The sequence below is a fragment of the Alexandromys fortis genome, unplaced genomic scaffold, assembly GCF_014885135.2.
Source record: "Alexandromys fortis isolate MF-2015 unplaced genomic scaffold, M_Fortis_MF-2015_v1.1 scaffold_18, whole genome shotgun sequence".
Lineage (NCBI taxonomy): Eukaryota > Metazoa > Chordata > Mammalia > Rodentia > Cricetidae > Alexandromys > Alexandromys fortis.
The window spans coordinates 670,675-687,781 of record NW_026067897.1 but is presented as its reverse complement, the minus strand read 5'-3'; the positions used below and the strand labels follow the sequence as shown (position 1 = coordinate 687,781).

Genomic DNA, 17,107 nt, shown 5'->3' with positions numbered 1-17,107 from the left:
TAACTGCAGGTGAATTTTACTTAATCAAACACATCTTTGCATCATTGATTAAATGATCCTGAGCACAAACAAAAATAACACACCTTAAAATAATATTCTACAACGCTATTAATAAAATAGTTACACATATCAAGAACATAAAAATATGCTAAGTCTATGTACAACACATAGACACTATGTTTCAATATATAATATAATAAATTACCAAGGGCACCAAAATCTTCATGTTTCAACTCAATAAACAGCCAATTCACCATTCTCTACTCTTGTGTTCTGTTCCATTTTTCAATAGACAAAAGGTTGACCACTCACATTGATAAGGGTGGTTCTTATCTCTCAGTCTACTGAACAACCAGGAGGCATACCACACCCAGAAATAATGTTTTGCCAGCTACCAACTTCCTTAGTCTAGTCACATTGGCATATACAACTGGCCATCAGTAAAAAAAGAAAAAATAATCAAAGATATATATATATATAAAGCATTATATATAAAGTATATTTAAAGCATTTCTAAAAATAGACACGGTATTATGCTCTCTAATCCCAGCTTCTCTTGAAACTTGAGGCAAATGTTTCAAAGGTTAAGTGTTCAAATCTAGATGGCTGATTACAGGAACAAATTAGAATAATTAGGTGTTTAAAGGGTTTCATTTATTATTTTTTTCTTTTTCTTTGTTTTACTTTTTATTCTCTTTACTTTATTATACTCTAATCACCATTTAATACTCTGTTTTACTTTTGTGCACAGGAATAATTTTAGTCAGTCATTAAGTTACATAAAAATTTTAACTATTCAGTAAATTTTTATCATGCAGAGAATTTATTTCCTATGCTTTCTACGTCTTCAGTGGCCTTTTCTCAGTTTTATTTTCCCCATTTCTCTGACCATGGATGGCCATTTGGTTTCTTGGATATTCACAAGTTGTCTCCATTATTCTTTGCAAGTTGATAAGGTAAAGGATAAAACCTAACAACAGTGAAGAGTCTTATGTTCCCCCAGATTCCCATAGTCCACAAACAAGAGGACTAGAATTTGATCTGAGATCATTCAGTCCCCATTCCTTCCTCTTTAGCATGCATTTAGCAGAAGATTTTAAAGGTATATTCTAGGGTCTTGTGAGATGGCTCAGTGGCTAAGAGGGCTCACTGCTACTGCAGGGGAATAGATTTCCTTTCTTGAACCCACATCTGATGGCTCACTACCTCTAGACCCAGCAATACCACTTTTGGGTATATACTAAAAGGATACTCAATCATATCAAAAAGACATGTACTCAACTCCAGTTCATAGCAACATTATTTGTCATAGCCAGAACCTGGAAACAACTTAAATGTCCCCCAACCGAAGAATGGATAAAGCAGATATGGTATATTTACAAAATGAAGTTTTATACAGCAGAAAAAAAGTAATGACACCTTGAAATTTGTGGGAAAATAGTGAGGTAACCCAGACCAAGAAAGACAAATATATAACTACTCATTCATAAATGGCCTTTAGACATAAAGCAAAGAAATACCAGCCTACAGTTCATAATCCCCAAGAACCTAGACCACAAAGAGGACCCAAAGAGATACATACATGGATCTAATCTACATTGGAAGTAGAAAATAATAAGATCTCGAGTCAATTGGGAGCATGGGGGTCATAGGAGAGGAAAGGAGGGGAGGGGAGGAAGGGACGAAAGTGGAGAAAGACTTATAGGTCAATAAAAAAAAAACAATTAAAAAATGTTCCTTGAAATAAAAATATCAATTCAGTAATATATAAAGGCTCACACCTTTAATCCCAGCACTAGGGAGGTGGAGACAGGATCTATTTAACTGGGCGAGGAAAGGAATATAAAGGGGAAGAGACAGGAACTCACTGGAGGGTGGAGTCTGAGGTTTGGTAGAGACACAGCGCACTCTAGGCAGTCTGAAGATTGCCCCTTCAGTTTGATCATTGGTAGATGTAAAATGTCTCTGTAGTGACTTACTACTGTTCTACTTCTCTGATCTACAGCTTTAACCCCTATATCTGTCTCTGGGTGTTTATTATTCGTGCTACACCCATTAAAAACAGGATTGTGACAGGGCTGTCCACCACCCCCACCTCTTTTCAATTTAGTGCTCAAAGCATCATCTGAAGCAATAAGGTAAGAGAAGGAAATTTAAGAGATGCAAATCAGCAAAGAAGTCAAAATATCCCTGCTTGCAGATGATATCTTCTTATAATAAGAGCACTGAAAAACTCCACCAGAAAACTTGTAGGAATTATCAATCAGGGCAGCAAATTAGCAGGATGCAAAATTGACTTAGAAACATCAGAATTAGTTCTTACACCAACAACAAGCAGAGAGAAAGATACCATGCTTATAATTCTATACATATCAATCTCAAAAACATATTTAGAAATAAACAGCAAAGGAGCCAAAAAACCTCTGGAAGGAAAACTAGATCTCTGAGGAAAGAGACATTTGTCTTTTCTTCTCACTGTGACAAATACCTGACAGAAGCAGTGTAAGTAAGGAAGAATTTGTGTAGGTTTAATATCTGAAGATATAGGCAGTCGCCAGGGCAAGAGTGCAAGGCATTGATCACATCCAGTCCACTGCTAGGAGGCAGAGAGAGATAAAAGCCATATTACGGTGGCTCTGCGTTTTAGGGTGAGTCTTCCTGCCTCGATTTTTATACATGTAACAAAAACAATTAAAGAACATTAAAGAAAGAGAGGCCATAAATTGAGAGGGAGCAAGAAGGATTCAGATATGGAAGGATTGGAGGAAGGAACAGGAAAAGGGAAAATGAGGTCATTTTAAAAAATTTTTAAAGTATTTAATAAAAAAGGAAAGAAAAAGCACTAATCTAACATCCATAAGGAGTCTACACAAATCCAAAAGTGATTAAACTTGCATTTTTATGTTGATAGATTGTCTATAAGAAAAAATATAATAATGTCTTAGTTATTATAATGAGATCAACTCCTTGGTTCCTTTAGTATTGCTTTTAAGAAAAACATAATATCTGGGTGGTGGTGGTGCATGCCTTTAATCCCAGCACTTGGAAAGCAGAGGCAGGTGGATCTCTGTGAGTTCAAGGCTCAGCTTGTCTACAGAGTGTTTCAGGAAGTGGTCCAAAGGTATGAGAAACCCTGTCTCAAAAAAAAATGCTTGAAGAAAAGCATAATAAAAACACATTTTTGTCTATCCCCCTTCAAGTCATCTGCTCTTGCTTCTTCACCCAAAGCTAGCACAATTCCTCTTCCACTGAATCAGCCTTGCTTATGTCTTATAAGTGTATATATTGCAACACACAGCCATTGCAAGTGTGCAATATGCTTCTAAAGGATTCCTTCATTAATAGTCTTGATCAAATGTTAAGGTCAATAGCATCAGTGTCATTTACATTTTAAGGCTACCTTATTTGGGCAAACTTGAGTGCCTGAAGATTTTGGAATCTAGAAATCTAAGATACAAAAATTTTGTTATAGTTTTAACTCTGTCTTTACAAAAGCTAAAACTTCTTACCACTAACTGCGGTGAAGGCAGGTATATCTCAGCCACTGTGGAGTCTTTCAACTGTGCATCAAAAACAAGGCTTTCTCTGGATATTGAAGAGATAACCGAGTCTTCATCATCAGTCAGACTTCTTAATACCTTTACCTGAGGTCGAGCAAGACCCTTCAGTATGATATAAAGTCCATCATCACCAATCACTGAAATAAATTGAAACCAAATAGATAATGATCTGACTGACAAATAGATTATACCTGCTGTACCTCATGTAAATTCTTTACAGCCTACTGTATCATGATAACCTCGGCCCAACACTAGAAATTCACGGTGAAATAACAAGAATAACAAATGAATGCTTAATTTTTTCTATTTTTAGTTTGTAATATTTTGTTAGAATACAATTATACCATTAAACCCTCCTGTTTTAAGCATGCCATGTAGCTTTATATATTAATAAAAGTATTATATTTTAATAAAAAAGAGAGCGAGATAACATGTTTTCTTGCTAATAGACTAAACTTCTATAAGAAAAATAGGTTTGCCGGGCGGTGGTGGCGCACACCTTTAATCCCAGCACTCGGGAGGCAGAGGCAGGAGGATCTCTGTGAGTTCGAGGTTAGCCTGGTTTACAAGAGCGAGTTCCAGGACAGGAACCAAAAAAAAAAAAAAAAAAGTCTCGAAAAACCAAAAAAAAAAAAAAAAAAAAAAAAAAAAAAAAAGGAAAATAGGTTTAAGAATACCTTTAACCTTTACCCTCTCCCCCCAAATTTTCAGTTTGCCTATTTTATATAGTGAGACAGGCCTACTAAGAATTCCATTAATATTTGCTCTGAAGAGATAGTGGACTAGCTGAATAAATGGTTTGCAAAGGCTGATTTGTATAGTACTTGTTCTACTCCACATTGTCTCCACAGCTTTTCGGCTTATCTGATTCCTGAAGCTCCCTTTTCCACCTGCAGTCCTGGCAAGAGTATTTCACTGTTAGTACTCCAACACAATTTAAAATTTCACTACAGGGTTTTGAAAAGCATTTTTAGGATATGGAAAGTGGATGGTATATTTCCCCATTTCTCAACTGTTCACATAACTTTATGACTGAATAACATCATTAAAGTGTTGTGAAATATCCTATAAATTGCTCACTCATTTTCAGTAAACAGAAACTTTGCTAACCTATAATCAGAGGCAATTGTATGTCTTTATTCTACTCCCAAAGGCATCAGTTGCTCATATTCTCTGTACCTTTTTTTTCTCTAACTTGAGTATTAACTCTTCCAATGACATGGGGGAGTAATTTTAATGATTTTTTAAAGTAGACATTGGTTCTGCATGGATGTCTAAGAATAAAATGTATTGCATGCTGGGTAGTAAATAATCTGTATGGTGAAAGAAGATAAGATAAATAATTCTATTAATTAAGTTATCTGTGACTGAGTGTGTAGGGTGAAGATAGAAGTGAATCAGAAGACAGAGACACCTGTGTTTGGGTTTTGGCCAAATTAAACAGGCATTACTGAAGTCACATTACTGAAGCAGAGAAAGATATGTCCAGTGTGAATTCTGATGCAAGGTTGCTATTGCTTTCTCATTGTAAATTGCTTTCTTTTCCTTGACTAAGAAAGCTATAATTTTCTTGGATGCCATATAGGCAATGTTAAAAATATCACTTCTCACATGCTCTTAACATGCATGTTCATACATGCCACCCAATTAGGAAAATATTAGGAAACATTCTTTCCAAGTCTTCACATCCACTCTTTGTGCTGCCAGGAACTGGGATATGATATTGGAACTAAGACACGTTTCTTGAAACTGACATGAAAGGTAGGACAATTACATGATCCTGACATTTACTAAGTTTTTTTGATGTCTTATTATAAGATAAATAAGTCCTCAATTTGTTTGAACAATGCCCTTTAATTCGCCATTTCAGAAGCTGAACCATTTGTCTGTATTGATATTTTTCTTGGCTCTAAGAATGATTGGTGTACCAACATGCATACGTAGTAACATTGTTTTTGAAAACATAACCCATGTAAAGGACACCAAATTTCAGCAACTCTATTTAAAGAATGGTATCTTATAAAATGAGATACTATAGATAATTCTCATAAATCTAACACCCAAATACAATGCTCTCCGGTTTGCAAGAACATATTTAAATAAGCCTACTTTGATTTAAAAAAAAAAAGAAATATCATGTGATTATGTGTGGATTTCTACCTTAACAATGCAAATCATTGTGATAAAAACTATTTCATAGTATTCTCCCTTAGAAATCATAGAATATCAGCAGTCAGAGTACATGTGATAATTAGGAAACAGATGTCACACTAGGAACTCCCACCATAAACAGAACCCTGCAAATAATATGCGGTCACCTTGGGAATGAGTAAAATTTCACTGATCTTCTCAAGAAAACATTCTTGTCCTTCAGGATTTGCAAGCTAATGAATATATTGCTATGTCTAAAGAACATATCACACACACACACACACACACACACACACATACACATACAAATTTGTAGCCATGCAAACACAGACATAGGAATATATGACATATGTGTACAATACATCTATACCATACATATAATGTGTACATGCTGATTTTATAAAGCCACAAAAATTCTCAGTAAGAAAGAATGTTTATTATGTATATCAGAATTCTATAATTAAAACTTAAAATGTTTCTTTAAATTAATTTAACTGGATTAAAGCAGAAACAGAGTTAACAAATTTGTCAGTGATAATTTAAGACACCATAAAAATGCTTAAAGACAATACACGCAGTTCAGTATTCAAAAGACAAAATACAAACAAATAAAAACTGTTGCTAATTTTATGATCTGTGAAAGAATATGATAATATGAGCTTTTGAAAAAATAGACTTCCTATTTACATGTTCAAAATATGTAAAAAATTCCTGTAAATTTTAAGTAAAAGGGATTCAAGAATCTTAGAAAACTCAGACAATATTATAAAAATAGTTGTTTCTAAAGCATAAAATATAGAATGCTAGACGCTAGGATATTACGACTTAATAAAAATTTACCCCACTAGGGCTAATTTTTATAAAAATTAATTGAATGGCTAATTTATATTACAAACAAAATCCAAAGAAATACTTTTTGAAGATTTAAAAAAGTGACATTACATAATTTCATATTTTTAAAAGAAACAATTCTTGACCACTTATGAAAGGAGAACAAAGAACATTTTAAAACTAGAGGGAATTTTAATTGATCATCTTATTATTGACAATTTCAGAGGTTAAAAGCCAAACACATAGGTTGATTAAAGCAAATGTTTGTCAATTACTATCTCTCTTCCTCTGGTACACAGGCTTTCAAGATCAACCATTCCAGAATGAGCTAATTGTTCCAAACAGTTGTGCATGAATAAGGTCATAGTGTCAACTGGATAATACTCCTTTGACATACAAACTGAATTTAAGTGTCATCTTCTGCTCAGGGAAGACTTTCTTGCTCCCGGCCAGCTTTATTCAGAATAACTAATGTATACCTTAAGCAACCTTGTACACAACATTAGTGGCATGGACCACTTCACACTCAGATGTTAGCTAAATATACCACACTCCTCAAAGATGAAACCATGCTCTGCTCTAGGATTTCCAGTTCTAAGAATACATCTGGATTATTTGGGGGTTTTGTCAACAAATCAGGCATTTGTTGAATGAATTAAGACTTAAGTGGATTTTGATAAAAGGCAGAAGATGAGACCTCAAGAACAATGGCAATAGGTTTTTGATCCTACTGTACCTATTGGTTTTGTTGGAGCCTAGGCAGTTTGGATGCTCACCTTACTAGACCTGGATGGAGGTGGGTGGTCCTCGGACTTCCCACAGGGCAGGGAACCCTGATTGCTCTTTGGGCTGATTAGGGAGGGGAACTTGATTGGGGGAGGGGGAGGGANNNNGGACTTTCCACAGGGCAGGGAACCATGACTGCTCTTTGGACTAACGAGGGGGACTTGACTGGGGGAGGGGGAGGGAAAGGGGAGGCGGCTGGGGGGAAGAGACAGAAATCTTTAATAAATAAATAAATAAAAGGCAGAAGATGTAAATGGTATGAAGGAAAAGGAGAATATTCATTGTTTTGTGTACAAAGATAAAATCCAACCTACACCTAGAGAGGTGAATCTCTGAGTCTACTAGGTAACAAACCAAACCTCAACAGATACAAAAGAATTGGAATAACCCCATGTATCTTATCAGATCAACATATTTTATGATTAGAATTTAACAGCAATACTAATTTCAGAAAGCCTTCAAATGCATAAAAATTAAACAATGCTCACCTGAAGCACTAATGGTCAAGGAAGAAATAAAGTAATAAATTAAAGACTTTCTAAAATTCAATGAAAATGACCACAGAGCATAACCAGATTTATGGGACACAATGAAAGCAGTGATAAGAGGAAAGTTCATAGCACTAAATGCCTACATAAAGAAGCTGGGAAAATCCCACACAAGTGAGCTAACAGAAGATGTGAAAACTCTAGAACAGAGGATGAGGAAATGCTGTCATCTGGCAGGACCTGGCTGTTGTACTCACAACTTCATGTCAACTCTGGTTTACCTGCACAAAACCAAGCATCTTCCAACCACATCTCAGTGTGGGTAATGAAGGATGTCATGAGACCCCGCCTGTAACTGAAAAGATGGACGATAGAGGAGAGGATGGCAATTTTCTTGGGAATTGTGAAAGAAAAAGAAGGACAAATGAAGTTCCACATAGGAACAAATGGTTGGGAAAAGTGCTGTAGGAATTTGAGGGGGAGAGGAAGGAGAAAGAATATAATCACAATAGAGTGTGGACACGTATAATATTTATAAAGAAAAATTTGAAGGCTGAGCATTAATTTAGCTTTTTAAATAATTTTCTTTTGTTCAATATATCACAACTGCAGGTTTATCTCCATTTACTCCTTTTAAAATTAAAACAAATAAGCAAATGTTTGTTCAGAGCAGATTTTGTTTAAGACAACAATATTCAGAGTAGGAATATTGATCTCCTAAATTAAACATATCTAATTCTACCTGTAGTTATTAAAAAGTAGTGCTTATAGAGATGTTAAATCGAAAGCAGGAACTGAAATGACAGAATTTCACATAAAAAAGGAATACAACTAGAATAAGAAAATAATCCAAAATGAGGACAATGGCTAGCTGAGCTTAGGGGGATTAAGAAAAAAATCCTCTTTTCCCTTATTTGTATTTTAAAATATTAATAGCTTACAGCATTTCCTATGATGATATTTCATTAGGAGAGAAAATACGTGTGGCACAGTGATGAATCATACAAATTTTCTGGAAACAGGAAGTGAGACCAGTGGGGAGCTGATGGAAGTAATCCCTATGTAGAGAAGTGAATGGAGGACTGAATTGACCAATAAGAATGGGAAAAAGAAAAAGAAGCTGAGAAAGAACAAGTAAATCTGTAAAACAGAACTCAGTTACCATAAGAGGAAAAGTAAGTAGCTTACATGTTCTTGTTTTTAAGATTTCACATCTGAAACAACTCATAGAAAAAGACCTATATTAGTCTAAACTTGTGGGGAGGAGGTGATTCAAAGCAACAGTCCATATGAGTGAGACCCAGGCTCTGGCACGTGGCGCTCAGAACAATGTCTACTGGAGCTGAATCACGAGCTGGATGGAATGAAGGCTTTCACAGAGAAAAATAACACAGAGGGGGAAGCTCTGGGGAAACAAAGTGGCTGGAGTCACAGAATAAAGAATGAATGCTCTTTTCAGAGATGTTGAGGAATCGATCTTCAGGGAAAGATTTCCTAATTAAATCACCCTTTTCTTGACTGGAATGGATAAGAATGATGCTAAGAAAAGTTATGCTAAGACAAATTGCAAAAATTGCCATATTTAAATCGGATCCGTCCTGTGCAAGCCTGTTACAGAAGGAAAAGATTTAGTGAAAAATTAAGAATCCATCTAATTCATAGCAATACACACAATCTGTGACTGAATTTTCCTTTTCAAGTTACTGCAAAAGTTTTAATAGAAACTGTACTTCATGTTTAGAATCAGTGTTTTCTGGGCTAGGTGTCGTATGGTGCTGCTGCAGCTTCTGCAGCAAGGTTACAGGACGTCCTGGAATCCTGAAGACCATCAAGTCTGTATTGAGAGGGCTGTGCTATTGTGGAAGCTACCTGAATAAGAAGCATTTCTGACTTGTCTGTTCATTTGCTGATGGATTATTGGGACACTGCTTATTTAGTTTGAGGAATATTTTTAATTACCTACAATTAAAATAGCTGCATATTTATAAATATTAGATTAAGAAATTGATTATTTTATTCATTTTTGGCAATTATTTATAACAGCTTTAAAGATCCAAGTCCTTTTTATTAGAATCTCTTACAAAAATAGGAGGATTCATTGTTCAAAAATGTTTGCTTATTTATTCTGTATATGACTATATGAGGATTATTGACTTCTCAGTAAAGTAGTTTATTCAGTCTCCATGGTGAAGAGGCGCTTATTATATGTGCTTTTACACAGATACAAGGTTCTTTAAGAACTTAATGTAAGAAAAACTTACATTTTTCTTCTGCTGCTTCCTTTTGTCTTTGTGTAAATTTTATTCCTTAGCATAAAAACAAAGTACACACTCTGCAGAAACTTAAGGAACTATGTGTAGGACTTTGCATGGAGAAATAATACTACCTAATGTACCAAAGCCAGTTTTCCACAATGTTGGCAATTCTGGGAGCTTCAGCAGCTGAGCAAGAAGAAGCCATGGGGTCTACATGGAGGCACCATTGAGATTCAAATGATGCTTTGGACCATCGCTTTTAGTCTTCTTGGTTTTTTTGATAATCAAAGTATTTTAACTTCTACATAGTGAAAATTATACAATTTTTTGTCATTTATAACCCTGGTTATAGTTACTGAAAATTAATCTGCAATTTAAGAGTTTAATAGTTTTTCTTCCTCCACTTAATCTTTAATCAATTTTGGCCCAGCACAAATATATTATTACTTATTATATGGATACACCTGACCAAGCCACATTCTTTGAAGATTTTTGCTTAAACCACTAGATTATCTTAGAAATAAAATCTAAAAATAAACCATACCATTAAGTTATTATTCATGGACTTAATGTTATATTGATTGACATATGTGTCTACATACTGATATATATTATTTGATGCTAAAGATATTTGTAGTAACTTCTGAAATAGATATATGTGGGCCCTCCTGTTAATTACCTATTTTCCATAATGTTTGTTTTTATCTGAATGCTCTAAATTTTCATATGAATTTTAAAAAATTTATCAATTTGTATAAATTGGTGTTTTTTACTAATTATTGTATTTGATCTGCATATTAGTTTAATTATTATAATATTAATCCTTTAAAGTATAACTATTGGATGAGTTTCTATTTACTCAACTTTAGCTTCAGATTATTCATTGCTTTTACGAATGCTCTTTTCTTTATGAATATATTTAAAGTATTTTATTACAAACATTTTTCAATTTATTATAAGGTTACATAAATTTTAAAAAGTCAGATAAAAAATACATCTATTCCATGTTCATGATAGCCTTACAATACAGTACATTGCAAAAATCCTCAGGCTAACTGGCAGCTGTTTTTAACTACTTCTGTGGAGCATCACACTGTAATATCATGTAATCTATCTCTAGTCTGAAACAAGACTGCAAATCAATACCTAATTCATGATTTGTACTGACTGCCATCTCCTCTGTCCCTTTTTAGTAATTTTGATACAGTTAATATAAGTGATCTTTAAATAGAATCATTTTATAGTATAATAACAAAAGATAGCATGTTTAATTCCATGATTACTTAGAAACATATACTTCATTTACATAAGTAATAATATTATTTCCTTGTTTATTTTCAGGAACTGAATGTATAAAAGGCTATACAGTTAAAGGCAAATTTAGGAAACCTGCTCAAGTAAGGCACCTCAAAAAATCTAATGGCTATATAAAAAGACCAGAAGGCACAAACAGCTGTGTAGAATTGCACCAGAGAATTGAGCCTCTGTGGCAGATTGAAAGTCGGCAGCCTGGGAACAAGGGACTGAATGGGGGAAACACTTTAAAATCACAGCAGACGGAGAGAGGCGTACACATGAATAAAGCCAATGGAGAGAGCAGACACTTAGACTGGCTTTTCTCTTAAGATGAAGGAACAAAGAGAACTACAAAGGTTGTGTATCTAATGAGCTGACACTTTGATAGGGAAGGATCTGAGTTGTTAGAACTACATGTCTTGAAAACTCCAAAGGATCTGGAAATGGTTAGGTGAAGAAAAACACAGGTTTATAAATTTTTAAAGAACCACAAGATGCAACTTGAATTTCTGTATATCATATAAGCAAGTAAAACTTGATATTTTATTAACAACTGAGGGAAAGTATACGCCTTCGGAATAAAATGTTTGTTCTCAATTTGAATGTAGAACTTTCTTGAAAAATATACATATCTAATTATAGTTCACATGACTCAATTTATTATGGGACAAATATCTCATCTATACATGTAGAAGAAATAGAAAATCATTTGCTTTTGTTTCTCTTACATTAGCTTTCTTTATTACAATAAAAGCATGAGCTATTTGGCCTTATAATGGAAAGGGTACATGTAGACGATGGTAGGAACAAATCATATCATTTACCCCATTAGTTTGACTGCTGGTAAAGTCGTATTTTGGTGATACACTGTTGCATGAGTCACCAATCAAATATCCAACAAGAGAAAAGAGGGGAAGGTTAACAGGACTTGCTCATAATCTCCTACAAGAAAGAGGGGAGATGATGGGAAATGAGAACATAAGGGAATAAGATAGTTGAGTTTGGGAAGGGACAAAGAGGAAGAGAAATGAAGATATTTTGATAAAGGGAGCCATTATGGTATTAGGGAGAAACCTGGTGGCAGGGAAATTCCCAGGGATCCGGAAGGATGATCCCAGCTAAGAATTCCAGCAATAGTGGAGAGGGTGCCTGACCTAGCATTCTCCTGCAATCAGACTGGTGAATATCCTAATTGTCATAGAACCTTTATCCAGTAACTGATGGAAGCAGATGCAGAAATCCACAACCAAACACCCAGCAGAGAATCTGGAATCCAGTTAAAGAGGGGGAGGAGGAAATATATGAGGAAGGAAGGTCAAGACCATGATGGGGGGGGTCCCATTTGTTAATTGTTGTTCTCAGTGTCTGGACTATTGGGGTTATATTTAGGAAGTGGTCATCTGTGCCAATGCATTCAAGTGTACTTCTTACTTTCTCTTCTATGAGGTTCAGTGTGGTTGGTTTTGTGTTGAGGTCTGCGATCTATTTGGACTTGAGTTTTGTGCATGGCGATAGATGTAGACCTATTTGCATTCTTCTACTTGTTCATAGTCAGTTATGCCAGCACCATTTATTGAATATGCTTCTTTTTTACAATTTATACTTTTAGGTTCTTTGTCAACAATCAGGTGTTTGTAGGTTTATGAATTGATATCAGGGTCATCAATTCAATTCCATTAGTCTTTTCTTATGCCAATACCAGGCTGCTTCCATTACTGTAGTTCTATAGTAGAGTTTGAAGTCAGGGATTGTGATTCCTTCAGAAGTTCCTTTATTGCACAGGATTACTTTGGTTATCCTGGTTTTTTGTTTGTTTGTTTGTTTTGCTTTTCCATATAAAGTTGAATATTGTTCACTGAGAGAAACAATTAATAAATAGGACCTCCTGAAACTGAGAAAATTCTGGAAAGAAAATGACATTAATAACAAGGAAATCAGTGGCCTAAAGAATGGGAAAAGATCTTCGCTAATATAAATCAGAAGAGGACTGATCTCCAAATATACAAAGATCTCAAGAAACTTCACATTAAAAAAATCCAAGAAAAATTGGGTACAGAACTAAACAGAGAACTCTCGACAGACAAATCTCAAATGGCTGAAAGATACTTAAGGAAATGCCCAACATCCTTAGTTATCAGAAGAATGCAAATCAAAAGAACACTGAGATTCCATCTTACACCTGTCGCAACTGTCGAGATCACAAACATCGATAACAACTTATGCTGGAGAGCATTTGGGGTAAGAGGAACACTCCTTCATTGCTAATGGGAATTAAAATTTGTGCAGCCACTTTGGAAATCAGTGTGGAAATTTCTCAGAAAATTAGGAAAGAATATACCTCAGAATCCAGCAATACCACTTTTGGATGTATACCCAAAGAATGCTCAATCATACCACATAGATATGTGCTCAACTATTTTCATAGCAGTATTATTCATAATAGCCGGAACATGAAAACAACCTAGATGCCCCTCAACTGAAAAATGGGTGCAGAAATTATGGTACCTTTGCACAGTGGAGTACTACGCAGTGGTAAAAAGCAATGGCATCTTGAAATTTGCAGGCAAATGGACGGATTTAGAAAACATCATATTGAGTGAGGTAACCCAGACCAGGAAAGACAAACATAATATGTGCTCACTCATAAATGGCTTGTAGTACATAAAGCAAAGAAAACCATACTAGAGTCCACAATCCCAGAGAACCTAAACGAAAAAAAAAGGACCTTGAGAGACATTCATAGATCCACATGTATGGAAAAGAGAAAAAGACAAGATATCTTGAGTAAATTTGGTAAATTAAAGCACAGAGGTGATGAGAGAGAATATACAGAGAGAAAGGAGGAAGGAAGTAGAGTGGAGAAAAATATATAGCTCAATAAAAATAATAAAAAAGATCATGAGATGGCTCTCCCAATTTCATGGGAGCTCATGGATTCTGCTATGAGAGCTGGGAACCAAACAGGCCCTCTGAAAGTGGGTGACAGTTGTGTTGCTTGGTCTGTTTGTGATATTTAAATGACATTTAAATATCATTCTGGGGCTGGTGAGATGGCTCAGCAGCTAAAAGCACTGGCTGCTCTCCCAGAGGACCTGGGTTCAATTCCCAGCACATAAATGTCTGTAACTCTAGTTCCAGGATTTTTGACATCTTCATACAAACATACACGAAGGCAAAATATCAATGCATGTTAAAAACAAAGAAAAAAGAAAAAATGTCAACTACCCTGGATAAAACAAAATTAAAATATCATTCTGGATCCACTTATATTTTTAAATATATATAATGCATATTTATATATTTATACTTTTATATGTATTTGTAAGTTTGCCTGGCTATACTCTTATGTAATACCTTTTGTATACACATATAGGTGTATACACACACACACACCTGTACATTCTTTTAAGTCAATGCCTACAGTTTCATTGAACTGATAATAATCAATCTTTTATTGAAGGGCATTTAGGTGTTCCAATACTTTATGCCATTAGAAATACATTTTCAGCACTTATAAAACAAAGTAATTTTTAATTACTATCCTCAAGCTAATAGCAAACCAATATTGAACATTTGGGTTTTTTTTTTTACTCTGTTTAAAATCATTTTAATCGTGGCAAAACTCTTTGATTTATTTTCTGTCATTTAGCTCTAATTAATGGAACCAATTATTATAGAGAAGCATTGGGGCAAAATTCTCAAAATATGTAAATCTTTTCAAAAGTCATGAGTCGCCAAGATTCCAATGCAGTTTTAAATGCCTGGTGCCTGATCAATTACTTTCCATAATCAGTGGCAAGCACAGAGGGCAAGTTCAGAATTTTCAGAATTGGACTGAAGGGTGTTGAAAACTTATTTACAAGCATTATGCCTCTGCATTATTCGTTTATGTTTTAGGGATCCTCACCTGCAAACAGGAATAGCTACTGTTTTGTTTTAATAAGGAATAGAAAAGGAATTTTCATTACACAAAGAATGTGTCTTGCATACCGTCCTGTCAGAGATTCAGATGCATAAAATTCTACATAAGTAGCCCTATATCTGTTGTAAACAGACTAAAGATAAACATTATGTCTATTAAGTCCTTTCCTAGTACCTAGAGCATTATCTGGACCAGGAAAGCAAGCACTTTGACCATTGAGTACTCAACTCTGAAAGACAGCACTAGGTTGCCACTAAATTTTTATTACTCACTGTTGTCATCAATAGAATATTGAAAATATAATTTAGGCTCTATCCCATACCTTATAAACCAGAAGTATAGGAAGCTAAGCCCATTGTTTCTCAGGGGTACGATGAGTAATTTGGATATTTATTGACCATACAAGTGCAGAAGCGTAGACTATAAATCTTACTAAAGAGTGAGATCTTACTTAAACAGCATTACTTCAAAGTTGACTTATCCAAACAGTGCAATTTAGCTTGCCAAGTGAAATTATAAGCTTTTAACAATGGCCACCTTGACATAGGTGTATGTATTCCATTCTGCTAGATGCGCCATTGGTCAAGTACCTGTGACAGGGAATCGTTGTCAGCCAATGAACCCACTTTAAGGGGTGGGACCAAGTTAGGGCATAACCTTTTGGGTACCTGGAGAAAAACACTGGGTAGCCCAGGGTTCATTCTCTCTGTGTGTTTTTCTTGCTACATAGCTAAGTTTGAACTTTTTGTTTTTGTTTCGTGAGTTTACCCCTTATAATAAAGAAAAATATAATTGGTCTATCTTGTAGTTGGCCTGGTATTTCTTGACCCGACATAATTTAACAGTTGGCTCAGAATCCTGGGGCTCAGGTCTCCCGTAGCTTCATTCAGCTGCCAAACCAGGAGATGCACTACGCTGGGGAAGAAGTCTTGCTCTTGTTTCCAGAGGAGAAGAAAAACTATGGATACCATCAAAATTAATAAATATTTGCTTTTAAAAAGAAAAACCTCTTTAAAAAGAGAAATGACAGTTCATCCTCAAAGATGACAACCATACAGGTGGTAAGGAAACCATATAGGGTGGTATCAGGGTTCTGTTCTTTTCTTTACAGAAAAATACACACCTTCAAAAATTCAAAGACCCTGGAAGTTTGAATGCTAAAAGCAAAAAAAAAAAAAAAAAAAAACCTATATGTATGTATGTGCATGTGTGTGTGTGTGTGTGTGTGTGTGTGTGTATAAATGGCTTATAAGGACAGGTGATCAAATATATATGTTTAGAAATATAAAAAGAGACAGCTAGCTTTGGACTTAGACAATGGCTCTGTCCTACCCTAAACCTGAGCATGTTGCTAAAAAAAAATTCAGAGTTTCTAGCTCATGTCAGGAGCCACCTGGTATGAGACAAAAGAAAAAAAGACTAGAAAAAAGTTTTACTTTTTCTATGCCTATTTTGTCTAGATCATATTTTCATTAAGTATATGTCTATATAAATAATGTTTAAGTTTTCCACAATAAACAACAGAATTTCCTACAGATCCTTTCCCTGCAGTAATCTTTCAAGTTTTCAGGAAGAAGACTGGGGCCCCACACCAACTCTACCTGGTTAAAATGACATCATGATTCTAATAGTGCTACTATAAGATTGGTTTTTGAGTACCAGCTGCTAAAATAGTACCCATTATCACAACATTCTGGCCAAAACTCCAAATAAAAACTTAAAAAAAAAACCCTATCAACTGCTCAGAAATCATTTGCAACCATACTAGACAGTAATCTTAAAACTTAACCATCACTTTACTTTTACAAAATGCCATTT

The 17,107-nt window shown here is 34.9% G+C and overlaps 1 protein-coding gene across 2 annotated transcripts in view; it reads right to left on the bottom strand.

Annotated features, from left to right (window-relative positions):
- Cnbd1 (cyclic nucleotide binding domain containing 1) overlaps nt 1-17,107 on the bottom strand; it is a 249,918-nt gene that overhangs the window by 83,835 nt on the left and 148,976 nt on the right. For both annotated transcript variants that reach the window (XM_050163547.1, XM_050163542.1), the window contains one exon: nt 3,510-3,697. In XM_050163547.1, coding sequence (XP_050019504.1) covers nt 3,510-3,697 — 188 coding nt within the window. The remainder of the gene's footprint in view (nt 1-3,509; nt 3,698-17,107) is intronic.